Source organism: Camelina sativa, chromosome 16, assembly GCF_030686135.1.
Source record: "Camelina sativa cultivar CO46 ecotype springtype chromosome 16, ASM3068613v1".
NCBI classification, from domain to species: Eukaryota; Viridiplantae; Streptophyta; class Magnoliopsida; order Brassicales; family Brassicaceae; genus Camelina; species Camelina sativa.
The window spans coordinates 26,808,537-26,833,956 of record NC_141895.1 but is presented as its reverse complement, the minus strand read 5'-3'; the positions used below and the strand labels follow the sequence as shown (position 1 = coordinate 26,833,956).

Sequence of the window (25,420 nt, the reverse complement as noted above, 5' to 3'; positions counted from 1 at the left end):
GAAGGATTTCTACGTTCATCAAATCTGATTCTTTTTATCTCAATTTTTTGTCTCACATGGGATTCTGTAGGTACAGAAATAAGTTGAAGAAAATATTTTTTAAAAATTCGCCAGCCGGTAGTATTAAATAAATCTATTATATTCACATATCAAACATACACATGACAAAACTATTCTTAACTCTTAAGTGTGATTTGTGGATAATAGTGTTCCTAGTCCCCTACTCATGCTCGTACATTGTTTTTGGTACCATATTGGAAATGTGGTATAACTAATCTCAAATTTTTATATATTGTCTATATACGATCTTTATCCCATTTAATGTAAGAAATTTGGACTCTACTACTGTTTGAGTCGTTTCGTAGATCCAACCAGTTTTGGAATAAGTACTCCAAAGAAGGTATTTCACCTTACCTTGAATAATTTAAAAGTTATACCCGTTTTCCCAAATCTGTTTTACGGATCTGAAATTGTACAGCCTAGGTGTGCTGTTTGGATGACTAAACGAGGTCCACTTTTGTATATAATATACTTTTCAAAAAAGTGTTGTGAATTCATAGATCTAATTAAGGTGCTTGTAAAAGGAAAACTATGTAGGAAGGAGAATCATGTAAGGATTTGGAATCTTCAAAGTTGTTGCATACAAATCTTCATCGACCCAATCTCTTCTTCTCATCATAAACACATGCATACAATCAATCCAACTCAGTAAGTCATGCCCTCAACATCTAACAACATGCATGATCCAATTATTGAGTGAGTTCGTCGTGTTAATTCTAGTTTGATTTCTTAGAGTTGTTTTGTTTGTCGTCTTTTTAAAACACGACATAAACGATTCTAAAGTCGGCCAAGAGAGTAGGTTTGTTCGAGGAAGCAAACAAAAATAATTGATTTATAAAGTCCGTAACCAAACACCACCTCATTTGCTTGCTTGCCTTAACGCGCTCTGAAGGGTGAAAAAACAAAAAAAAAATCTGGTCTATCTTAAGCAACTTTTTGTAGGGAATAAAATAAAACAAATTAATTTACGATCCGAACTCTCTCAGCTCAGATACATTGCATGTGAAATTTCAATTTAAGTATATAAACTCATATCTTGACCTCATACTGACCGATCATTTCCTTTTTCCTTTTTTTTTTTCTTCCTCTCTCCTTCTCTCTCTCTACTTTTTTTTGCCCTATCTATAGGGTTTTCTTCGCTCTCTCTCTCTCTCGTCTCGATCTTCGATCTTCATGTGCATCTCGTTCTTTGGTTCTTTTCTTCTTAATCGTCGTCAGATCTTTCGTTTTTGCTCTTTCCCACGGGTTTTCGCTTGAGGAATCAAGCGTTTTTGTTTTTCCTGGGAGTTTTGAGCTGCAATCATGTCTCAGATCTATAGTTTTGCTGGTATGTTTCCCCCAATCTTTTGTTGAATCAATCGATTTCTTCATCTTGGAAATTTTGATTTAGGAAGATTGAATTTGATCCTTTCCGTTCGATTTAGTCGTTTCTCTGTTGTTTAGATGTTTCAGTATGATGAGAATAAGATTCGACTTCTGTAGATCTGAGTTTTAGTTTCTTAGGCTATAGATCCTACATTAGATACTTTCAGATTTCGAGTTAATTTAAATTTTTCCTGTTTTTGTTTTTGGATCTGGGAATTAATAAGGTATAGTAGTGATTAAGGAATTCAAGTTTTGTATGTTTAGTTTTGATTTGTATTCTTTTTGTAATTTACAGGTGAAAATGAATTTTACCGTCGTGGCGCAATATACCCAAATCCCAAGGATGCTAGCCTTTTGTTGTCGCTTGGTAGTTACGTCGATGTCTATTTCCCTCCTAGCAAGAGGTCGCGTGTTGTTGCACCGACGGTCTTCAGTGCTTTCGAGGAAAAGCCGGTCTCTATTGATGTCCTCCCAGATGAGTGCCTTTTCGAGATCTTTAGGCGTTTGCCTGGACCTCAAGAGAGGAGTTCTTGCGCTTTTGTCTCTAAACACTGGCTTACCCTTGTAAGTAGCATCCGGCAAAAGGAGCTAGATGTTGTTCCTTCCAACAAATCTGAAGATGGTGATGATGATTGTGAAGGATGTTTATCTAGGAGTTTAGATGGGAAGAAGGCAACTGATGTTAGATTGGCTGCAATTGCTGTTGGAACAGCTGGCCGTGGGGGTCTTGGCAAGTTGTCTATACGAGGAAGCAGTTCTGTTAGCAAGGTTTCAGATATTGGTCTTAGGTCAATTGGTCGTAGCTGCCCTTCTCTCGGGTCTCTTTCCCTGTGGAACCTATCTACCGTTACTGACAATGGCCTCTTGGAGATTGCCGAGGGTTGCACTCAACTTGAGAAGCTTGACCTGAACCGCTGCTCTACAATCACTGACAAGGGTTTGGTAGCGATTGCTAGGAGCTGCCCTAACTTGACAGAGCTTACATTGGAGGCTTGTTCAAGAATTGGAGATGAAGGTCTTCAAGCCATTGCACGATCCTGCTCCAAGCTGAAGTCAGTCTCGATCAAGAACTGTCCTCTTGTCAGGGATCAAGGAATCGCATCCTTGTTGTCAAACACCACCTTTTCCTTGGCAAAACTTAAGCTTCAGATGCTAAATGTCACTGATGTGTCTCTTGCTGTCGTGGGTCATTACGGCTTGTCAGTCACTGATCTTGTGCTCTCTGGATTGTCACACGTGAGTGAGAAGGGATTCTGGGTCATGGGAAATGGTGTCGGGCTACAAAAATTAAACTCTTTAACCATCACAGCCTGCCAGGGAGTGACTGACGCGGGCCTTGAATCTGTGGGAAAGGGCTGCCCGAACATGAAGAAAGCTATTATCAGTAGATCCCCCTTGTTATCCGACAATGGGTTGGTTTCTTTTGCAAAAGCATCTTTATCACTGGAGAGTGTTCAGCTTGAAGAGTGCCACAGGGTCACCCAATTTGGGTTTTTTGGTTCTCTTTTGAACTGTGGTGAAAAGTTGAAGGCTTTCTCTCTGGTGAACTGCTTGGGCATTAGAGATCTCACAACAGGCTTGCCTGCTTCACCTCATTGCAGTGCTCTGCGTTCCCTGTCTATTCGTAACTGCCCTGGCTTTGGTGATGCAAATCTTGCAGCCCTCGGGAAGCTGTGCCCTCAGCTCGAGGAAATTGATCTATGCGGGCTCAAGGGGATAACAGAGTCTGGTTTTCTACATCTGATTCAGAACTCTCTTGTGAAGGTGAACTTCAGTGGCTGTTCCAGTTTGACAGACAAAGTGATCTCTGCCATCACTGCCCGTAACGGTTGGACTCTTGAAGTCTTAAACATCGATGGATGTTCCAATATCTCTGACGCCAGCATGGTCTCCATTGCAGCGAACTGCCAGATTCTCAGTGATTTGGATCTTTCAAAATGCTCCATCTCCGATTCTGGGATCCAAGCATTGGCTTCCTCTGAAAAACTCAAACTGCAGATCTTATCCATGGCAGGTTGCTCTATGGTCACAGACAAGAGCTTGCCAGCCATCGTGAGGTTGGGTTCCACTTTATTGGGATTAAATCTTCAACAGTGTCGATCCATCTCCAATTCAACTGTCGACTTCTTAGTCGAGCGCCTTTACAAATGCGACATCCTCTCCTGATCGATAATTCCACTATAATGAAAGGTATTTTAGTCCGTCCAAGTTTGTTTATCATGTGTCAACCCTTTTTCAGGCTCTGTGATCTACGCGTCCTAGGCTCGGTACCCGGTTTTCCTTTTTTTTTTTCCAAGCAGTTCGCTTCCGGCTTCTTTTTTTTCCAGTCAATGGTTTTTTTGCAGGGTTTCCTTTTTATCAAGGAAACTCTAGCTTACCTTGAAATCGGAAGGTCGTGTGTTGCTTGAGAATATATTTACCGGGTATACGAGATTTTAGGGTTTATCATCCTCCTGTTTCTTGCTTGTTGTCTTTTACGAGCCTATTATCCCACTTTTATTCGCGTCGTTTGTCTTTGTTGCGTATGGTTTTCCTCGAAAGGGTCTTGTATGATTTGTACGGGTTCAGGTTTTGGTTCATGCCTTGGTTCTCTCAGAGGTTGCTCTGGCTGTTGTTGCAACAACTCTATTAAAGAGTTTTTTTGTTGTTTTTTTGCCAGAGCCCTCGTTTTTTTCCCAGGCTGTATTGCAATCTGTATGATCACTGTACTAAATTATGTACCTTTGGGATGGTTTAATGAGTATTGAATAAAATTCTCAATTCGTTGTATAATATGAAGTTTTCATTTCTTTTTTCTTTTATTTTTCTAATATCCTTCGAAATCTGAGAAATTAGTAAATTACACACACACACACACCTTTATCACATGTGTGGGACAGAGAATCAGATTTTGTGTGAACCTGAGTTTTGACTTTAATTTACGTTTGTTTGTGTCCATTCAAAAGTGAATGTGGTGTTCAATGAATATTGTCGAGGGGATGAACCTGGCCAGCGATTACTTTTCTCGATACGATATGATTTGAGTGGGATTAAAATAAAGTGGGGAAAAGAGTCATTATTAGTAGTATTCGTTGTCGCTATTATTGTTAATGTGGTCTAATCTTAATTAATACATTAAGATGGCCAGATTTCCAAAATTATGAAGTAGAGACAAAGAATCATAGTGAATTGCGCGTCTAGTTCACACAACATCCATTGACCATATATATTCTTAAGCATCTAATGCAAAGTTTGAATAAATTCTACTTGTAACATTATTTACCGATCACACCGAAATGGTTATGCAACAATTTTCAAGATTAAACATAAAAACAACATTATTTACTGATAACACTGTAAACATAGCAACAAGGTTTTGGTAATATAAATATGTTATGTTTTCAATAAAAACAACATTTTTGAAAATGTTCATAAGTGTTTAGAATAATTTCACAAGCTGTTACGAAATTTTTTTTGGGAAAATTTACAAGTTTACGGAATCTTTGATGTATATATTCTGTTAGAACACATTGATCTTTCCTATTCGAAATGTCAAAATTTTCATATCTAACAAACTAGATAATGATCTAAACTCTAATCAAATCATACTAAACTCTGTCCATCATTTCAAATTTAAGAAGCTGAAATCTTAATAGCCACATAGGTCATTCACTTAAGTCGGCAAGAGACTCTCACCCGTCGATAAATTTTGTTGAGAATCGACTCTTTGAATCGATCTTTAAGGGAGAACTGAATAACAAACAAATATAAGATAGAGAAGTTAATAGTTACACAAGTTTGTTGGAGCAAATCATGAGAAATCATCTTTTGTGACACCATGTTGTCTGAAGGAGATATATAATACAAAATGTCATTGTTTGCTTCTTCAAGTGTTAAACCGTGTGGGTCACTTCGATATTAAGCTGCATGATTGATATGAACCATGGTTCGTGAAATTTTTTTAATTCAACATCAGGTTTAGAATGGGTTTGATTTTAGGGGGATTAGGTGAGACAACAACGAAATCTCTCATTTCTACACTTGAGATGGAAGCTTTAACATTATAAAGACTATCATATTCTGAAGAACATAATTTACAAATACAGTAGAACTTCTATAAATTAATACTCGGTAAATTAATAATTTATATAAATTAATAAATTATTTTATCGAATAGTATCCAAAATTTTTCCGATTCCAAGTTGGGACTAGTGTAATTTTGGACACTATTCGATAAAATAATAAATTAATAACTTTTTAAAAAATTCCATGTAAAAATATGGTCCCATCAATATCATAAATTAATAATCAAATACACTAGTATATATATATATATATATATATCTAAGAAAATCTAGTGAAATATGAATCTATTGTTTTTTGTTCTTGAATTTGCATTCTTGTTGGAGAGCATCTCTAATCTTTCTGACTACATTGAAAACTTCTGGTGTTGTCTTCTCAAATCGCATCCAAAAATTGTAGAGAGTTCTTGACGCGAAAATTGTTTCCTTACGTGTAACTGGTTCTAAAGGTACCGTCATATCTTTTTCAACTTCATCATCACCTTGAAAAATAGTAGCAACAATTTTTTCTAAACTCTGAATTTCTGATAAAAAATCATCTTCATAAATTAATATTTTATTAGTTTATCGATAAATTAATAATTATTAATTTATCGATAAATTAAAACCTCTATAAATTAATAAAATTTTATGGTTCCGACCTTATTAATTTATAAAGGTTCTACTGTAAACATAAAATTCAGACGGAAAACAAATTGTATTCCCTAAACTGAATTGCTAACTCCTAATCAGATTGGTTACTTTTTTTTTTCTCTTAATTTTCTTGCAAACTTCATTGACATTCTACCAGAAGATTTACTAATGAAGCGTGAAATGCACACACTTAGAGTTTCATTGTCCAATCTTGTTATATAATACGTTAACAAGTTTTCTTCAATTTATTTCATCAAAAACTGAAAGTAATAAACTAACCATATTTATGAAAACATGAAACGTCAAAAGATAATATTTATGTTGATAGTTAAAGATATTATGTTGATGAGTAATAAACAAACAAAAATGTTATTTTCTTTATTGATAAAAAGTTACTAGTAATAACATTAACGAACAATCGGGCACTATAAATACAATCATAAATCCTAATATATGGCATAAAACAAAAGAAAAACAACTAAAAAGAGCTCCAAAACAAATTTAAAAAAAAATGGAGAAGAAAACCATTTTTATGGCATTTTTTGCAATCACGGTGTTGCTCTCATTTTCTTATTCAAGTTTGGCCATAGCAGACGATCTTAAGGAGATGCTATACAGCGAGTTTAAGGTGGTGACTGAAGAAGATTGGCCGAGTCCCGATCACTATAATTTCAAGGTTATCCGTAGACAATCAATAAAAGATCTCAAAAATCTTATTGACTGTTCGATTAAGATGGGATTTTATGGGAGTGATTGTAACCATGACATAATGGACGAAGTTCTTCGGAACAAAAGTGCGTCGAGAAAATGTTGTCGGAGTATACTGAAAGGTGGGAAGCAATGCCAAATAAGTTATATGAAACTGTTTTCTCAGTTCTATCAATTCAAACGTTTTAGTTCTAAAGCTTTGGCCAAAACTGACGAAATATGGAAAAAATGTTCTATTCAAATGGGAGGTATTGCACCATTTTCTGGTTAAGAAATCGAAATTAATTATACTATTATTTAATAATGGTTTTAAGTTGATTGTATTGTATTTGTAACAACGATTTATACAATAATATAATATCCGTTTTCTTTTATGTGATTTGTTCTCTTCTAGACCCCCATAGTTTCTCGATCCATACGCCTTGATTCTATTCTTCACCATATTGTCCATTTTGATTCCAAAACACATTTTCCGTCATGGTTGTGATCGCAACACACAACTTTTTCACGGCTGTACTAAAAATTGTAAAGCTCGGAAGAGAATTAGTTGAATTAAAAGTAATTCTACAGAGAGATATATACTTGTTTCCCCTAAACGATACACAAATAATATTTCAACATTTCTACTCATTGCGTAACGAAGAGAGATATGTTTTGTGGACACTCTTATTAATAACCATATAATACAAAATCCAAAGCTACAGAAACATAATGGGGAACAACTGAGCTGAACTGAGTTTTATTTAAGGCAGCATACTTTTCGCCGAGGCAATGGAAGCGTCGACAATGCGTAGCCATGCCCGACGACAAGGAGAATCAAAACACATAACTGCAAGAACACCTATCAATGCGGTCACACAAGTTGAAGCAGCACTATAATAAAATACCACCACATCAATAACAGCTTCATCGTTTTTTTCTTCTCCTCCATCATCTGCTTCGTTTGAGCTCTTAGTAGCCTCACAACTTTTCTTGGTCGTCGTAGGTCCACAAAGAAGAGGATTGCCTATGTAACTTTTCTCGTTGAAGGTATTGAACTGCTTTCCTTGGGGAACGATCCCTGACAAATTGTTGTAAGACACGTCGAAGACAGCAAGTGAATTAAGACTGGTTAGCTGTTGAGGAATGCTTCCTTGCAACTTGTTATGTGAAAGATCAAGGCTCTCAATATCCTTCAGATTGGAGAAGCTTGATGGTATTGAACTTGACAAGAAATTGTGAGATAAGTTCATGACTCGAAGTTGTGGGAGATCTCCAATCTCTGCTGGGATAACACCACTTAATTCATTGCTTGACAGATCCATTCCATACATACGATCAAGTATGGCACCAGTGAACTCAACTGCTGCTCCAAAATAAGATTCATACCTTTGCTTGGTTGAAAATTTGATTTCAATTTCTTCAAAATCATCGGATATTAAACATAATTTCTCGTTCACAAATGTGGATTTGTAAAATTTGAACTCACAGGCTGACGACTCTGATACACCTATCTCCTTATTCTTATCTCCTCCTGGTCCAAATGATAAATTATAAAGGCATGAAGGTATGACACCGTTGAGATGGTTCTCAGAAAGATCTAATAGTCTAATGTTGCTCAAATCACACAGCTGCCTTGGAATAGATCCTGTTAAGTTGTTCCCCTTCAACAAAAGAATTCTTATGCTCTGAGTATTGACAAACTGTGGGATACTACCAGAGATTTCATTGTTCCGTAGATCAAGTATTCTGACACGTTCCAAGAATGTGTCCGGAATCGGCCCTGTGAAGTTGTTGTCACTTAGGAACAATTGCATCCCAAAATCCCCACCGACATGTGAAGGCAAAACTCCAGATAATTGGTTTCCAGACAGGTCAAGAAGCGAAATAGAGGGCATAGTTAGCAAAGAGGGTGGTGATGTACCTTCTAAGAAATTGTTTGATATCAATAACGTACTCAAAGTAGATAAGTTAGTTATCCAACTTGGAATAGCACCCACGAGACGATTGTTGGACATGTCAAGAGTTGACAATGTTTTGTTGGAGCTAAGCAAACCAACTCCGATCTCTCCACTAAATAAGTTGCTATCCACTCTCAACTCTTTCAGTGAAGTGAAGCTTGTTTCTCTTGGAAGAAAAAGGCCACTGAGGTTGTTGTGAGAGAGCTTCAGTTGTTTTAGTGAAAAACAACCCTTGAGAAAGCTTCTAGGTAGCTTCCCAGAGAAGTTATTATAAGATAGATCCAGGAATGTAATGTCTACCATCTCACCCATAGACGATGGAAAATTCCCTTGAAACCCATTATTGGAGCCATTCATTCGTACCAGATTTGGAAGTGCACGACCAATATTATCGGGGAATAGTCCAGTAATATTATTCGCTGAAAATTCCAACAACTGCAGCTTATGCACTATTGTAGGCATCTGAAAGATTGTGAATACATTATTCTGCAACAGTAATACTTCAAGTTCAGGATTATTCACCAACAGCCAGGTAGGAATGTGACCAGATATTCTGTTGTTGGATAAATCAACTAGACGCAGGTTCTTCTGGTACATAAGAAAGGCAGGGATTTTCTCCAAGCTGCAAACTCAGTTGAAACTGTGGCTGCCAAGTAGCCTCTGTATCGACTTGTACCATTTCAGATTTTGATGAAAGTTGGAACACCTTTAGCTTTGTGAGGTTTGCAAGCGGACTGAGGGAGAATAAGCCACTGAAGTTGTTATCTAACAATGATAGGTATTCGAGGGACTTAAGGCTACTGAAACTAGATGGTAGATTCCCACTAAACTGGTTAGATGACAGACCAAGAACCCGTAGCTTGTTCAAACTACCTAAACAAAGAGGAAGCTCGCCTGCAAAATGAGTTCTTCTGAGAACGAGCTCCTCTAGATTCTTCATTTTACAAACTAAAAGAAAAAAACAAGATAATGAGATTTTTTGTGTCATACGTAAAACTGTTATGTTGTTCAAATTGATAATCACACACAAACCTGCATGTATAGCCCCACTAAATCTATTCCCCTCAAGCCTCAAGCGTTTCAAGGTAGTCAAATTCATTAGTTCTGAAATGAAATAAAGGCCAAAATATTTAGTTTAGAAGAAGTATTATTTCCAAATAAAAATAAGCTTACTTTCAGTTTTCTCAGCTGCAAAGCAAAGATATTTTTGAATATTTCTAATTATTATGTACATATATATGTAAACTAAAGATGAAGAGTTTGCTATGACATAAACCAATTCAATAATTATGTAGAGATGCTACCTAGTATTGTGCCGTTAAATCCGCTTCCACCCAGATTTAGCAGTTCCAAGTTTGTCAAGTTCTCTAGTCCTAAAAGGGAGTCAATGAGAATTAAAAACTGTAGTTTACGGACACAGAAATATTACAAAAAAAAAAAAAAAAAAAAAAAACTAACCGAAGATACAGCATAAATTAAGTAAGCTGTGTATGATAGGCACCTCACTGTTAAAAATGGAATAACATACCTTTAACAGGAAAAGGGGCATCGATGTTATAAAAACTAATAGAAATCCCGATAATCCGGCCACTTATACGATTGCATTCAATGGACTCCCACTGACAGCAATCACTCTTTGTGTCATTAGTCCAACTAGGGAGAACATCGTCCCAGCTTGTTGAGACCTTGTGTTTCTTGAGCTCCAACAGTTTCTTGAACTCCAATAATGCTTTTCTTTCTTTCTCAACACAGCTTTTGCATCCATGAAGCTGCTCCAACAGTAATATCACCCATATCAAGTATTGGCCCAAGAAAAGCTTCCTTTCCATTGCAAATAAGATTAAACACACAGAAAATGAAATAAACCCCAAAGCAATTTGGGACTGCGAGTTCAACAAAAATATCACCACGTTTATATGAGTTCAACAAGATGAAAAAGATCAAAGTGAATTGAAACACTTATTATAATTGTATGAGAGCAAGTCAAGGTCCTTGTAGAAAAACACCCGTGTACTCGAATGATTATTTGTGTGGTTGAAAACTCATCTATACAGTCTTTCCACGAAATAAGTTAAGTCAAGTCAAGTCAAGTGAAGAAGACAAAAGAACCCAATGGGCCATTCAAATATTAAAAAAAAAAAAAGTAACCGGAATATTCTTTTATTTGATCGTCCAAGCATACCGAGGCGGAAGGTTCAGTTTTCATCTTTTACTTCCCATGTAAGCAAAAGTTGCTAAATTTTCATCCCTGGTACACCATGTTACAAATTTTATTTTTACATATAATGATATTGGATTTTTATATTTTTATAAGCATTTTAATTTAGTATTAAAAGTTATATAATAGAAACTTTTAGTATTTTTCTAAATTTAATTCAAGTAACACATCTATCACACAATATTAGGATTGCATATTTAGCGTTAGATGTGTCAAAAGAAATTAACACTGTCTCACTCATTTTTCAAATGACTTATCAAAAAATCCAACACTAAGAGGTGAGTTGTGCTTTATAGCCACCTCATTACCAATGGAGAAACACACCTCTTTCTAGGCTCTTTCTGGAAAAGGGCCACCTTGTCGTTATTTCGGAGAAAATGAGTTTTAAGTGAGATACGAGTATTAAGAAATAAGTTATGAAAGTGATAATTAAAAATATTTCAAATTTTAATAATTATTTAAATCTTTCATTTTAAACAACTAATAAAAAAGAACATTGTTTTTTGCACACAAAAAAAAAAAAAATCATTGTGTGCATTTATTATATAAGATATACAAGCTTCTGAGAATGTTTTTCTATTAATATATATAGAAGATGTAACGGATATACCACAAAATAAGCTAACTCAGTACATATATTGATCAAGCTTTTGAAGGAAACTCAAACACTATATATACAAGCTTTTGAACGGAACTGAAATGATTTTAAGGAAACATTTTTTTTGTAGAGGCAATGAAAGCATCGACGATGCGGAACCATGCTCGACGCCAAGGACAATCAAAGCACATAAGTGCAAAAATGCTTATCAACGCTGTCACATAAGTTGAAGCAGTACTATAATAGAAGACCATCATGTCAATAGCAGCTTCATCATCTTCTTCTTCTCTTCCAATCAGTGTTTCCTCTGAGCTCTTATTAGCCTCACAACTTCTATTGGTTGGTGGTCCACAAAGAAGATGATTGCCTATGTAGCTGTTCTCGTCAAAGGTGTTAAATTGCCTTCCTAGGGGAATGATTCCTGATAAGTTGTTGTAAGACACGTTGAACACAGCAAGAGAAGTAAGGCTAGTGAGTTGGTGGGGAATACTTCCCTGCAACATGTTATGAGAAAGATCAAGGCTCTCAACATCCTTTAGGTTGGAGAAGGTGGACGGGATAGAACTCGACAATAAATTGTGAGATAGATTCAACACTCGTAGTTTCAAGAGATCTCCAATCTCTGTTGGGATAACACCACTTACTTCATTGTTTGACAGATCCAACCCATACATAAGACGAAGTATTCCTTCCCTGAACTCAGATCTTCCACTATAAGAATCATACCTTTGCTTGGCTGCAAATTTGATTTCAACTTCTTGATAGGTTGAGCGGTCTACTTCGATCTTATCTACCAAAAAAGTGGATTTGTATAATTCCAACTCAAGACTCACTTGATTAAAAGATGGCGGGATGTTGAGAGCCATTGTGTCCTCTTGTAAACGACCAAAAGACAAATTATAGAGGCATGAAGGTATGAAGCCATTGAGCTTGTTGTCTGAGAGATCTAAAAGTCTGATGTTTCTCAAATAACAAAGCTGCCTTGGAATAGATCCTGTTAAACTGTTTCCCTTCAACAAAAGAATATTTATGCTTTGGGTATCGACAAACTCCGGGATACTCCCAGAGAGTTTATTGTTCCGCAGATCAAGTATCTGAACACTTTGCAACAACGTATTCGGAAGTGACCCTGAGAAGTTGTTGTTATGTAGGAACATATATATCCCCCACACACCATCAACACGTGACGGTAAGGCTCCCGAAAGATTGTTTCCAGAAAGGTCCAGAAACGAGAGAAAGGGCATTCCCAACAAAGAAGGTGGTATCGTACCTTCTAAGACATTGTTGGATATCAATAAGAAATCCAAATAATGAAATTCAAACAACCATCTTGGAATAGCACCGCCGAGACCATTGTTGGACATGTCAAGGATTCGTAAAAAAGTAGAGTTACGCAAACCGCCTCCAATCTTCCCCGTAAATAAATTGTTATCCATTCTCAACACGTCAAGCGAAGGGAAGTTTGCTTGTCTCGGAAGAAAAGGGCCGCTAAATTTGTTGTGAGAGAGCTTCAGGAATATTAGTGAAACACAACCTGTGACAAAGCTTCTTGGTAGCTTCCCGTAAAAGTTATTATAAGACAGGTCCAAGAATGAAATATTCTTCATCTCACCAATAGACGTTGGAAAATGCCCATGGAACCCATTATTGGAGCCATTTAAACGTTCCAGATTCGGTAGTGCATGGTCCATACTATCAGGGAACTTCCCAATATTATTAGCTGAGAAATCCAAGACCAGCAAATTATGCACTATTGTATGCATTTGGAAAATACTGAATGAATTATTTTGCAACTGTAAGACTTCAAGATCTGGATTATTCTCAAACAGCCAGCTAGGAATGTTTCCAGATAACTTGTTGCTGGATAGATCAACTAGACGCAATTTTTTCTGGTACGCAAGAAAGGAAGGGATTTTCTCCAAGCTGCAAGATCGTAGCACAACAACACTTAGTTGAAAATTTGGCCTCCAAGTACCCTCTGTCTTGACTTGTACTGTATGAGATCTTGATGATAGTTTGAACACCTTGAGCTTTGTTAGGTTGGTGAGTGGATTGAGCGAGAAAGAGCCAGCGAAGTTGTTATCTGACAATGAGAGATATTCGAGGGATCCAAGGCTACTGAAACTAGAAGGTAGATTTCCACTAAACTGGTTGGATGAGAGGTCAAGAACCTTTAGCTTGTACAAGCTACCTAAACAGAGAGGAAGATGGCCTACAAAATGATTTCCTCTGAGATCGAGCTCTCGCAGATTCTTCATTTTACAAAATACTGCAAAAAAATATAATTTTGAAAACAAAAAGATAACGTGAATAATAAGAGTAGTTAATTATATTCCTCTCGAGAAGTCAGTAGACACTTCTCATACATAATCTTGAAGGTGAAGCAAACATAGGGGTACCTTCTATTGGGAGAGGTCCGTCTAAATGATTCTGAGCAAGACTCAAAACTTCCAAGTTAATCATATTCTTTAGTTCTGAAATAATCAAAGGCCAAAAATATTGTATGTCCCAAAATAATCATTAACTATATTTAAATAAGCTATATTCATCTCCCTTCATATTTATAAATATATAAAAACGTTAAAAAGAAGAAGCAAGCTTGCCTTGCAATTCCATTGAGCTAGAAAATTTATTCGAACTCAGATCTAGAGCTCTCAGCTTTTTCAGATGAGTTAGCTCTGCATAAAAAACAAGAAAAGACATCCGTAAATAATTTAAGTTGATATGATGATGATAAGTGAGATGGCATAAACCAATTATACAATTAAGTAGTCACAATTGTTGTAGATGCTACCTTGCATGGAGCCTCTTAATGTGTTTGCTCTCAAATCCAACAGTTCCAAGTTTTTCAAGTTTTTTAGTGCTGAAAGGGGAATCCAATAGAATAATTATAATTAAAACTAAAAATTGACTCTGCTCCATGGGCACCTCCTTAGAAATAGAAAACTCACCTTTACTAGGAAAAGGGCCATCCATTTCGTTATACGGGAGAAAAAGCGTTGTAAGTGATGTAGTGGCATTAAGAAAAGAAAATATGCTGTTGTTGAAATAATTTGTTGAGAGATCCATGATCTGCAAGTTTTTTAATCTACTTAAGCTTCTATAACCTGCAAACGAAAAATCTTGTTAACAGAAAAATAAGATTGCAATATACTAGTTCTTATTTCTCTACATGCAAATGGATTTAAGAGAGTTGAGTTGTATGGAATCTATAGAAGAAAACGGGACTGGCCAGGAGGGGATGTAACTAATGGTAGTACTATAAGTTTTTGATGCATGGGAAAATCTAAGTAAATAGTTTGACTTTCAAGAATCAGAAGAAATACTGATATAGCCTATATAGAATTCTAAATTTTCAATGTAAGGAAAAATATCTCCAAACAGAGACCACAAGGGTAAAACTAAATGCGGGAAAAAGTGTGGTGTACCTTCTACGTCATCAAAGAAGCCATTGAATTCGTTGTATCCATCCGTGGATAAGTTCAGACTTCGAATCTCTTCAAAGGGATGGAGCAAGGAAATATTTAAAGGAGAGCTCTCTTTAAAGTACATATTTCCAACAGAAAGCCCAATAACCCGCCCGCTTGTTCGATTGCATTTAATGCCCTCCCACTGGCAGCAATCACTCTTTGTGCCATTAGTCCAAGTAGGGAGAACATAGTCGAATCCTGATTCTCGAGTCCTTGACATCAAGTAGTTCTTTAGCTCCAACAAAGCTTCCCTTTCTTTCGCAATGCAGCTTTTGCATCCATGTAGCTGCCCCAACAGTAACAACACACATATCAAGTATTGGCCCAAGAAAAGCTTCCCTTCCATTGGAAGTGAGATAAAAAAAAAAAAAAAAGCAAATGAAATAAAATCCAATTGAAGCAATTTGGAAGTGTGATCGTTCACTATTATACCTCCCCGGTCATAAAATTTCAACCAGAAATGATTGTTGAATTTATTAATAATAATTATAAAAAAAAAGTCAAAGTCTTTGTTAGAATAAACATTGAAAATTCATGTACATGCATAAGTGAGTGATCACTATCGTTTACTTTGAAATTGTATGATAAGACAAGTGAAGGTCGTCTTTGAAGAAGATAACCATGCTCGGATAATATATGTGTGGCTAATTTGTTATGTGAAGGATACGACTTTTGTATTCCATGTGGCTGCCGCAATAGTCAGATGAATTTTGAACACCTTGTCGCCTTCCCTTTCATTGGGTTGGGCCGGCAAAAGAAAAAAGAATTCAAACTCTCCATTGAAAATGCAGTATGTACGCAGATGAATTCAAAACAAAGGCTGAATAACAAAATATATCTAACCAGCTCATGTGGAAAACATACTCGTTCTTCAGTCGCAATAACAAATGACGAGACTTACAATTTCTTATTAATTAACTTCCACATAAGTTGAATAATGAATACATCACCACTTCTTTTTACAATGTCAATGAAAAAAAAAAAAAAAAAAAATTCAAGAAGTGGTTTCCAGTAAGTTCTACGATTTTCTTCTGTGTGATTTAAGATTTGGAAAATGATTAAAGGAATCTGGAATTGATGGAGCCAATGTGATCGAAGGAGAACATATTACACGATATAAGTTAAAATCAAATTTAGTAAAAGTTTGTAGAAAACAGAGTAGAAAACAGTTTTGTTGAATTGGGGAAGACTTCTCCCCATAATTCACTAAATAAAGTTTTAACCTTTAAATTCCTGATTTTAAAGAGTGTTTAAAGTTCACTTATTAGAGACTGGAGCAAAGAGAAAGCAAATAGAAAATGGTTATACCTTTTCGTTAACTCCTTTCGCTCTTCCATAGTGTAGAGACTTTTATTAATAACCAAGTAATTAAGGTAAAAATACAAAGCACATATGTATGTAGTTATAAAAACAGAATATGGTACGTCACAACTGATGAAATGATTTTAAGAAAACATACTTTTCGCTGAGGCAATGGACGCATCAACTATGAGGAGCCATGCTCGACGCCAAGGACAATCGAAGCACATAAGCGCAAGAACTCCTATCAACGCGGTTACATACGTTGAAGCAGTACTATAATAGAACACCACCATGTCAAAAGCAGCTTCATCGTCTTCATCTTCTCTTCCATTGCCTTCTTCCTCTGAGCTCTTCTTAGCATCACAACTTCTGTCGGTCGGTGGTCCACAAAGAAAAGGATTGCCTAAGTAGCTGCTCTCGTCGAAAGTGTCAAAATGCCTTCCTTGGGGAATGATCCCTGATAAATTGTTGTAAGATACATCCAAGACACCAAGGAAATCAAGGCTGGTAAGTTGTTGAGGAATGCTTCCTTGTAACATGTTATGAGAAAGATCAAGGCTCTCAATATCTTTCAGTTTGGAGAAGCTTGAAGGTATAGAACTCGACAAGAAATTGTGAGATAGGTTCAACGCATGTAGTTCTGAGAGATCTCCAAGTTCTACTGGGATAACACCACTTAATTTGTTGCTTGACAAATCCATCCCATTCAAATAATCAAGTATTCCTTTAGCGAACCCAGAACCGCCAAAATAAGAATCATACCTTTGCTTCATAGCAAATTTGATCTCAATCTCCTGAAAAGTAAAGTAGTATACCTCAAGCTCATCCACCATGAATGTGGATTTGTAAAATTCCAATTGAAGGATCTCTGTGGTTGCAGATAGATAATTGTAACTAGATTCCTCTCTTCTTCCAAAAGATAAATTGTTGAGGCATGAAGGTATGAAGCCTTTGAGCTTGTTATCTGAAAGATCTAAAATTTCAATGTTGCTCAAATCACACATCTGTCTTGGAATAGATCCTGTTAACTTATTCCCACTCAACAAAAGAATTCTTATGCTCTCGGTATTGACAAACTGCGGGATACTTCCAGAGATCTTGTTGTTCCGCAAATCAAGTATTGTGACACGATCATTCAACAATGTGTTCGGAATTACCCCTGTGAAGTTGTTGTTGTGTAGGAACAATTTTGAGCTAGGAGAATATGACGGTAAGGCTCCCGACAATAGGTTTCCAGACATGTCCAGAAACGAAATGTTCATCAAAGAAGGTGGTATTGTGCCTTGTAAGAAATTGTTTGATACCGATAATATATCCAAATAAGATATTGCTGATATCCAACTTGGTATAATACCTATGAGACAATTGTTAGACACGTCAAGAGCTCGCAATGTATTGTTGGAGCTAAGCAAACCAACTCCAATCTTCCCTGTAAAATTGTTGTTGTCCATTCTCAACACCTCCATGGAAGTGAAGTTTGTTCCTTTAGGAAGAAACTGGCCACCGAATTTGTTGTGAGAGAGTTTCAAGTATTCAAGTGAAAAGCAACTCATAAGAAAGCTCCTCGGTAGCTTTCCAGAGAAGTTATTATAAGAAAGGTCTATGAATTTAATCTTCTTCAAATCACCCAAAGACGATGGAAAATGCCCTCGAAACCCATTTTTTGAGCCATTCATATGTATCATATTCGGAAGCGCACGGCTGATATTATCAGGAAATAACCTTATATCATTTGCTGAGAAATCCAAGAGCTTCAAGCCATGCATTACTGTAGGCATCTGTAAGGTAGTGAACGAATTATCCTGCAACTGTAAGACTTTGAGTTTTGCATTATTCACAAACAGCCAAGCAGGAATGTCTCCGGATAATCTGTTACTAGATAGATCAACTAGACGCAAGTTTTTCTGGTACACGAGAAAGGAAGGTATTTTCTCCAAGTTGCAAGATCGGAGTACAACAACACTCAGTTGGAATTTTGGCTTCCAACTACCTTCTGTCTTTACTTGTACCATATCAGATGTTGACGAAAGTTTCAACACCTCTAGCTTTGTAAAATTGGCAAGTGGATTGAGTGAGAACAAGCCTGTAAAGTCGTTTTCTAACAACGATAGATATTCGAGGACCTCAAGGCTACTAAAATTAGATGGTAGATTCCCACTAAAGTGGTTGGATGAGAGGTCAAGAACTTGTAGCTTGTTCAAGCTACCTAAACAAAGAGGAAGCTGGCCTACAAAATGATTTCCACTGAGATAGAGCTCCCGCAAATTCTTCATTTTACAAATCACTGGATTAAAAATATAGAGAATAATAAGAATAGTTGTATTCCTCTAGAGAAGTCAATAGACACTTCTCGTACATAATCTTAAAAAAGGGTAAACAAATGTCACCTTCTATAGGCGTAGGTCCGTCCAAATCATTGTCACCAAGACCCAAGACTTCCAAGTTAGTCAAATTGCTTAGTTCTGAAATTATTAAAGGCCAAAAATTTTACTTACAAAAAATGATCATTGTCTAACTCAATATCATCTCCATTCATTAATTATATATATAACAAAAAAAAAAGTCCAAGAAAATAAATAAGCTTAGCTTGCCTTGCAATCCCGAGCTAGAAAATTTATTCCAACCTAGATCTAGAGCTTTCAACTTTTTCAGATGAGTTAAGTCTGCCCACAAAACAAAGAGATGTAATATGGATAAGATGATCTTTGATATTGCATAAATTAATTTAACAATTATTTACGGAGTTAAATAAGTTAAAATTTATACTCATGGGATCAATGACAATAACGTAAGAGCAATACCAACCACTCTGCTGCACAGCAAAACAGAGTCTGCAACCAAGTCAAGTTCTGTTTTGGACAAGGCTTCAAGTGACATCAAGCCCAACAACCAAACAGCAAAGCCCAATGCTAATGTGAGACCAGCAGTCAACTTGACTTGGTTGCAGACTATGTTTTGTTGTGCAGCAGAGTGGTATTGCTCTTATAACGTACAATAAAAGTAGATCGTTACCTGGAATGGAACCGTTAAAATAGTTTAGACTCAGATCCAACAGTTTCAAGTTTGTCAAGTCCTTTATTTCTGAAAGGATAATCCAACAAAATATAAGGATAGTTTTGAACAAATTTCCTAAAATAAAAACAAAACGATCTCACCAAACACACACCTTGATAAGGAAAAGGGCCTTTCATGATGTTTGAACGGAGAAAAAGAGTTGTAAGTGAGGTAGCGGCATTCAAATATGGAAAGATGCTGTTGTTGAATCTATTTGAAGAGAGATTCAAAATTTCCAGGTTTTTTAGTGTCCTTAAGCTTTGATATCCTGCAATTGAAAAAAAAAAAAGATCCGGTTAACAAAGTATCCAAAAAATTAGAAGGGAAATATTACAAAAAAAATGTTTCCAAATAGACACCAAAGATAACATCATAGGAAAAATGTTTCGAAATAGACACTAAAGGCTAAATAGAAACCATGATATACTGGTATACCTTGAACATCATCAAAGAAGCCATTAAATTGGTTAAAGAACTCGTTCTCGCTGTATTGGTTCCCTGATGATAAGTCCAGACTCCGAACCTCTTCAAATGGATGCAGCAAAGAAAGGTTTAGGAAGGAATACTCTTGAAAGACCATAAAACCCACGGAAAGCCCGATAACCCGAGTGCTTGTACGATTGCATTCAATACCCTCCCACTGGCAGCAATCGCTCTTTGTATCATTAGTCCAAGTAGTGAGAACATAATCAGAGTACCCTTCTGCACTCCTCGAGACCAGAAATTTCTTGAGCTCCAATAAAGCACTCCTTTCTTTCTGAATACAACTTTTGCATCCACGTAGCTGCCCCAACAGTAATATCACCCATATTAAGTACTGGCCCCAGAAAAGCTTCCCATCCATTGCAAATAACTTTTGTTTTTTTTAAAAAAAAAAGAAAGAAGAAGAAACAAATGATATGAACTCCAAAGCAATTTAGGAGTGTGATGTATATAATCGCATATTTAGAAAAGTTGAAGTCTCTCTGTTGTTAAAAACACTTAAAGTCATGGGTAATGCGTTAAGTGAGTGATCACTATCATTTACTTTGAATTGTATGATAGGCCAAAGTCAAAGTCTTTGTAGAAAATGCCCACAATCGGATGATGACATATGTGTGTATTAAGGCCACGACATAAGTAAACACAAGCCAAGCAAAGAAGATAAACTTATTCGTGGGTTTATTATGTTCACATCTCATGCTTCTAAGAGAAGTTAAATCAGAAACAGAGAGATCCATAAAGCAGAGGATACTGCTATGCTAGCCAATGCACGCACAATGGATTTGCCTCTTTAAGAAGTTCCTGCAACAATATGTAAAGATATTTGTTATCTGGCTCTTGGAAAAGAAAATGTTACATTTCCCATAAGAAGTGGGACGACGCTAATTCCCCCGTAAATTTTGTTGTTTTATCGTATTTATACACAAAATTTTCGGGTGTACTCATAACTACATGAACTAATTTATAACTTTAATTTACTACATACATGTGGTCAAAACCTACAAATTTTAAAACGCTGTTAAGTACACCGTTAGTGTAGCTGAATGCGGAAAATGGTTATTTTGGACCCGTACAATTTCAAAAGTGTCCATTTCTATCGGTACAAATTCACAGTGACAATTTATATCCGTACCCAAATAAAATTCAAATTTCATATCCAAACGTTATAATTTGTGCCGATTTCATAGTTCACACTAACAAATGTTAGTCAATGCTAACAAATGCTGACTCAAATCATCAACTCAAACAAAAAGAAGTTGGCAATTTTTTCCAGTTCCACAATAGAATTCGATGAAGATGTAGTTTATGAAATTCGTTTCAGTAGATCTGAATAGGCACATAGACACGCCGGTTGTTCTACCTCAACTACGAAACCCTAGAAGATGATATTCTTTGCTTCTCTGCCGATTTTCTTGTAGGATCTCTTCATCTTTAGCAATTAGCACTCTTGAATCTGCCATCAGTAGAAACCCTTTGATCTCTCTCCATTTAACGGCTAAATTTTAAAAACATAAAGCATATCATTTGGGGGAAACTGATGGCCATTGAAAAATAGGAAGAGTGAAAATTGTTATAAAAAAGATTTAGTACAAAATAAAATAAAAATAAAAAAAGGTTTTGTGTGTGTTTTATGCAACGCTCCTTTTTTTTTTTTGCACAACAATCACAACCTCTATATTGATGTTTGAAACAAGTAAGGAAAAGCATTTTACTCCAGAAAAAGAGAATCTTATAAAAAATAATTCGCGAGCAACATTTCAGATCAGTAAAAAAAGAACTACCTAAGCTTAAGCTCGAGAAAACTCAGTATGTATACAACAACATATTGTCAGAACAGAAAAAGAGTGAACGATAATACTCGGCGGATGCTTCCCCATGACTTGACTTGCTCCCCTTATTTATGCAACGCTCCTTTTAACTACAGAGGTAACAGTTTAGTCCAAAGAACGCCGTTATGGAGAAAAAACGTGCTAGTGTAGAAAATAAAACGTCAGAAACACGTGACAGAAGAATCTTATGTTCTCTCGTCTTATCGTCTACCACCATAAGGAAGGAAGGAAGCAAGTACGTACATAACTTGCTGTGAGTAAACAAGTGTGCACGTGCATTTATTTGTTGCCTTAATCCGTGTTGACGTGACAACTTTCCAGTGGTCCTATCCTCCTCATCCTCTATCGATAAAGCATTATGAGTTAGGAAAGAAAAGTCAATTACATGAATTGATTTCTTACCTTTTAATAAATAAATAAAAAACACAAAACAATTATTATTTCCACGAACTTTCATACATGTTTCCGAATATTTTTAGTGAAATAATAACCAACAACAACTTTATCCAACTATTTGAAGAAAATTTAAAACTGATAAGACGAACCATTCCAAATCTTTCTCCTCTTGCAAAAGTTTTCTATAGAGACAGAGAGAGACCAAGTTTCTGTTGTTGTATTAACCAAAACAAACAAGGTACGGAAGTCATCACTCCAATTAGAAATAGCCACGTAAGCATTAGCCCGCGGAAAACAGACCATATGAATCACACGTGAGGTTCCTCGAACACGGATTTGCTGCGTTTGATGACCGAGTCGCTCTTTTTTTTTTTTTTTTCTTAATTAATTTGTGTGTTTTCTTGGAGGGTTTCTTTCTTTGCTGTCTTTGATTCTTTTTTAATGTTCTCTACGTTTCCGATGCCTTATTTAGAAGACATATACGCTTTCTATCTACGTATATATATAAAAGTAGGCTAAAAGATATCACCTCCTTCATACATTTTTTTATATCTAAAAGAAACAAAAAAAAAAGGAGAAAACCCCAAAATAAAAGAAGAGGAATAAATTCTGAAACCTATGGCAAAGAAGGTGAGGAAGCTTCACGTAGCGGTGAAGCCGGTGAGGCTTGATGGTTTACCGTCTATTCCCGGTGATCACGAAACGGCGGCAAAGAATCTTTCTACGATGGTGGAGGTGAAATGGAAAGGACCGGTCTCCGGTTTCGGATTAGGCCTCGTCCCTTTTTACCGGTCTAATCGACCGGTCAACCATACGAGCTCCAAGCCGATTGCTTTAGGCGTAAGCCATGTAGAATGGGAGGAAGCGTTCGAACGCGTTTGTTGCATCGTTGGCCCATGGAACATTTCCTTCAATGTCTTCTACGTGAGTTTTTTTTCTTAATTATCTCTTTTTGGGATGATTAGTTTATTAAATTCAATTAGTTGAATTCATCTATATATTTTTTTTGTATTAGGGAGAGACAATGGATGCGAAAAGCAAGAAGTCTTTGGTCGGAAAGGCGTCGTTGGATTTGTCGGCGTTAGCGTCGAAGCTTGAATCGACGGTGGAGAAAAAGCTTCTGGTTCGGTCAAAAGGTTCCGTGCTTTCGAAGGAAGCAACACTTGTGGTAATTAATCTGGTCAATTTAAATTTTAATCACATTTTTTTAATCCCAATTTGAATCATTCTTGTTCTCATTGGATATTAAATTAATTTAGAAAATATCATGGAAAGGTTTTGAAGACTTTTTTTAATGAAAAAAAAAAAAGTAAATTAATTATCTAATCCTAATCCTTAATTAATTAAGACACGCGGTTGTTTATTTAATTTAGGTCAACGTGACTTTTTCCGAGGTAAGAACCGAACCAGACGACTTTATACAACTTGGTCAGGTCTCCGTTGACTCAGCAATTCCGACAAAGATGTCAAGTCGTCGCGGCGGTGTAAGAGATTATGATTCGTCTTCATCTCCAGCCACCGCGCCTAGTTCAGGTGGACGTAGTCCAATTGTGGAAATCGGGTCATCTTCAAGCCCGGATGAGAACCAGTCTGAACCGGGTCAAAAAGCCGTGTTTAATTGGTGGAAGAGAAGACGGTTAAGCTTTTCTGTGACATGGAGAAGAGAACCGGTAAGTATTTTGGTTTTCAGAATTTTCAAAACCCGGTTCGATAATGGTCCCTAACCGTGCCGGTTTGTTTTTGCAGAGAGAGGATGAAGTTACAAAGATATCAACGGCGGAACAAGAAAAGCCGGCGGCGACGGCAGAGACTGATTCATCAATCGAGGCAAACAGATGGGTGGTGAAGGATATAGTGAGCCGCGATGGCAAATCGAAGCTTAAATCGGAAGTTTACACAGCGTCGATTGATCAGAGAAGCGAACAAGCCGCCGGAGAAGCAGCTTGTGCGGCGGTTGCGGTGGTGGTTGCTCATTGGTTCCACGCGAATCCTAAACTTATCAACCCTTCAGGAACAGAGTTCGATTCGTTGATCAGGCAAGGCTCTTCTTTATGGCAATCTCTTTGCGACAAAGAATCGTATCTAAGATTGTTTCCAAACAAGCATTTCGATCTAGAGACTATCGTTTCCGCGAATTTACGACCGGTTAGGGTTTGTACTGATAAATCATTTACCGGGTTATTTAGCCGGGAGAGATTTGCTTCGTTGGATGGTCTGATGTCGTTTGATCAGATTTGGGATGAGGTGGAGAAAGAGGTTGCGTTAGCCTCAAGTAATGGTGAAACTAGGGTTTATATTGTGAGCTGGAACGATCATTTCTTCGTGGTGAAGGCAAATTTAGATGGTTATTGCGTAATCGATTCGTTAGGGGAGAGATTGTTCGAAGGTTGCAAGCAAGCTTACATTCTAAAATTTGATGATTCGAGTTTGATGTATGAGAAAGACATGTCGTCAGAGAAGTTGGTTTGTGAGGGTAAAAAGTGTTGTAGAGAATATATAAAGAGGTTTCTTGCGGCTATCCCGGTGGCGGAATTGGCGGCGAAAGAGGAGAAAGGGAATGTAGTGGATTTGTCTCTTCTTCATGAGAAACTTCAGATTGATTTGCATCATATTATGTTGACTAGTGCTGATTAGAGTTTTGTTTTCTGACTATTGATTGGTGACTCCTTCGTGTAGAGTTGTTAAGATTGTGAGATAGAGTGAGAGTTTATTTGTGCATATGGTTCGCTAAAATAGTTACCTTGAGACAATGTGTTGGAAAAAGTCAAGGAAAAAGGTTTTTATTTGTCCTGGCTTTGGTACGTTGTTTAAGAAAGTGACAAATGGGTCTTTCACCAAATGACTACATATACGTATAGTACACTTATCCGGGCGTTCTTAGAGATGGTGATTGCAGCTGCATCAGCTAAATTCACCAAAGAAATGAGGAGTTCTGGTTTCTTCGAAAATGCTTACACATTTGTTGGTTACTAATATGTTATATGATGGAGAATTGGACAAAAGATTTTTAGATATCATTTCTTTAACAGATTGACCTGGGAGGTAAATCAACTTTTTTGCTGTTATATATTCTAAAAATAGCTTCGTATTTGTTATTACGTCTAAACTTCGTAGGAGGTAATTTGTCGTTTCTTGTAGACAAGAGTTGATCCAAACATTTGTCGAGACAAGATCAATGCTCAATGTCGAAACAGGTATCAAAAAGATTTTAGATTTCAAAGACGTATTTGGGTCAGTTTTAATATTAGCAAAGCCACCCGTATTTCCATTTTTTTAATCTTTGGCAAGTAAATGATATTCGAA

At 36.6% G+C, this 25,420-nt stretch overlaps 6 protein-coding genes and 1 pseudogene across 10 annotated transcripts; 3 read left to right on the top strand and 4 right to left on the bottom strand.

Moving 5' to 3' along the window:
* Positions 1–925: 925 nt before the first annotated feature.
* LOC104752181 (EIN3-binding F-box protein 1) lies at positions 926–4,197 on the top strand. The gene is made up of 2 exons (XM_010474246.2): positions 926–1,387; positions 1,721–4,197. Exons 1-2 carry the CDS (start codon positions 1,363–1,365, stop codon positions 3,589–3,591), a joined length of 1,896 nt encoding a protein of 631 aa, XP_010472548.2. The 5' UTR covers positions 926–1,362; the 3' UTR covers positions 3,592–4,197.
* A 2,400-nt stretch (positions 4,198–6,597) lies between these two features.
* On the top strand, positions 6,598–7,204 carry LOC147925995 (protein DOWN-REGULATED IN DIF1 11-like). The gene has a single exon (XM_087490215.1). The coding sequence runs from the start codon at positions 6,631–6,633 to the stop codon at positions 7,096–7,098; it is 468 nt and encodes a 155-aa protein (XP_087346341.1). The 5' UTR covers positions 6,598–6,630; the 3' UTR covers positions 7,099–7,204.
* Positions 7,205–7,477: 273 nt separating this feature from the next.
* Positions 7,478–10,783, bottom strand: LOC104752180 (receptor-like protein 8 pseudogene; annotated as a pseudogene). Its single transcript, XR_015584868.1, has 4 exons — positions 10,296–10,783; positions 10,072–10,140; positions 9,800–9,871; positions 7,478–9,715 (listed from the first exon to the last, which is right to left on the bottom strand). The product of XR_015584868.1 is annotated as a receptor-like protein 8 pseudogene (transcript).
* On the bottom strand, positions 9,448–10,596 carry LOC147925994 (receptor like protein 21-like). The gene is made up of 6 exons (XM_087492833.1): positions 10,296–10,596; positions 10,072–10,140; positions 9,941–9,955; positions 9,800–9,871; positions 9,621–9,715; positions 9,448–9,519 (listed from the first exon to the last, which is right to left on the bottom strand). The coding sequence occupies exons 1-6, from the start codon at positions 10,594–10,596 to the stop codon at positions 9,448–9,450; spliced, it is 624 nt and encodes a 207-aa protein (XP_087348959.1).
* A 762-nt stretch (positions 10,784–11,545) lies between the features above and the next one.
* Positions 11,546–15,851, bottom strand: LOC104752179 (receptor like protein 21). Of its 4 annotated transcripts, none has more exons than XM_087492143.1 (7): positions 15,624–15,851; positions 15,012–15,339; positions 14,535–14,690; positions 14,378–14,446; positions 14,187–14,261; positions 13,983–14,057; positions 11,546–13,852 (listed from the first exon to the last, which is right to left on the bottom strand). In XM_087492143.1, the coding sequence occupies exons 2-7, from the start codon at positions 15,271–15,273 to the stop codon at positions 11,691–11,693; spliced, it is 2,799 nt and encodes a 932-aa protein (XP_087348269.1). In that variant the 5' UTR covers positions 15,274–15,339; positions 15,624–15,851; the 3' UTR covers positions 11,546–11,690. The 4 variants fall into 4 exon arrangements, with proteins under 4 accessions (XP_087348269.1, XP_087348270.1, XP_087348268.1 ...); XM_087492144.1 differs by having other exon boundaries at positions 15,594–15,653; XM_087492142.1 differs by having other exon boundaries at positions 15,486–15,648.
* Positions 15,852–16,362: 511 nt separating this feature from the next.
* Positions 16,363–20,398, bottom strand: LOC104752177 (receptor like protein 21). The gene is made up of 6 exons (XM_019238147.2): positions 19,845–20,398; positions 19,522–19,677; positions 19,368–19,436; positions 18,947–19,018; positions 18,743–18,817; positions 16,363–18,639 (listed from the first exon to the last, which is right to left on the bottom strand). Exons 1-6 carry the CDS (start codon positions 20,251–20,253, stop codon positions 16,499–16,501), a joined length of 2,922 nt encoding a protein of 973 aa, XP_019093692.2. The 5' UTR covers positions 20,254–20,398; the 3' UTR covers positions 16,363–16,498.
* A 1,827-nt stretch (positions 20,399–22,225) lies between these two features.
* Positions 22,226–24,902, top strand: LOC104752178 (uncharacterized). Its single transcript, XM_010474244.3, has 4 exons — positions 22,226–23,041; positions 23,133–23,285; positions 23,491–23,787; positions 23,864–24,902. The coding sequence occupies exons 1-4, from the start codon at positions 22,736–22,738 to the stop codon at positions 24,749–24,751; spliced, it is 1,644 nt and encodes a 547-aa protein (XP_010472546.1). The 5' UTR covers positions 22,226–22,735; the 3' UTR covers positions 24,752–24,902.
* Positions 24,903–25,420: the final 518 nt, after the last annotated feature.

Excerpts from the sequence above, each read along its gene's own strand:
- LOC104752181 (XM_010474246.2), top strand. The coding sequence starts at position 1,363 with ATGTCTCAGATCTATAGTTTTGCTG. Across the intron at positions 1,388-1,720 it reads TCAGATCTATAGTTTTGCTG|GTGAAAATGAATTTTACCGT; the intron begins GTATGTTTCCCC and ends TGTAATTTACAG.
- LOC147925995 (XM_087490215.1), top strand. The coding sequence starts at position 6,631 with ATGGAGAAGAAAACCATTTTTATGGCATTTTTTGCAATCACGGTGTTG.
- LOC147925994 (XM_087492833.1), bottom strand. The coding sequence starts at position 10,596 with ATGGAAAGGAAGCTTTTCTTGGGCCAATACTTGATATGGGTGATATTA. Across the intron at positions 10,141-10,295 it reads TGCCCCTTTTCCTGTTAAAG|GACTAGAGAACTTGACAAAC; the intron begins GTATGTTATTCC and ends ACTCCCTTTTAG. Across the intron at positions 9,520-9,620 it reads GTAGTTTGAACAAGCTACGG|TGGCTTATTCTCCCTCAGTC; the intron begins GTTCTTGGTCTG and ends TAACAACTTCAG.
- LOC104752179 (XM_010474245.3), bottom strand. The coding sequence starts at position 15,399 with ATGGAAGGGAAGCTTTTCTTGGGCCAATACTTGATATGTGTGTTGTTA. Across the intron at positions 14,691-15,011 it reads CTTCTTTGATGACGTAGAAG|GTTATAGAAGCTTAAGTAGA; the intron begins GTACACCACACT and ends TTTCGTTTGCAG. Across the intron at positions 14,058-14,186 it reads TAGCTCAATGGAATTGCAAG|AACTAAAGAATATGATTAAC; the intron begins GCAAGCTTGCTT and ends TGATTATTTCAG.
- LOC104752177 (XM_019238147.2), bottom strand. The coding sequence starts at position 20,253 with ATGGATGGGAAGCTTTTCTGGGGCCAGTACTTAATATGGGTGATATTA. Across the intron at positions 19,437-19,521 it reads AGGCCCTTTTCCTTATCAAG|AAATAAAGGACTTGACAAAC; the intron begins GTGTGTGTTTGG and ends TTATCCTTTCAG. Across the intron at positions 18,640-18,742 it reads CGGACCTACGCCTATAGAAG|TGATTTGTAAAATGAAGAAT; the intron begins GTGACATTTGTT and ends TTTTTAATCCAG.
- LOC104752178 (XM_010474244.3), top strand. The coding sequence starts at position 22,736 with ATGGCAAAGAAGGTGAGGAAGCTTCACGTAGCGGTGAAGCCGGTGAGG. Across the intron at positions 23,042-23,132 it reads TTTCCTTCAATGTCTTCTAC|GGAGAGACAATGGATGCGAA; the intron begins GTGAGTTTTTTT and ends TTTTTGTATTAG. Across the intron at positions 23,788-23,863 it reads TGACATGGAGAAGAGAACCG|AGAGAGGATGAAGTTACAAA; the intron begins GTAAGTATTTTG and ends TTGTTTTTGCAG.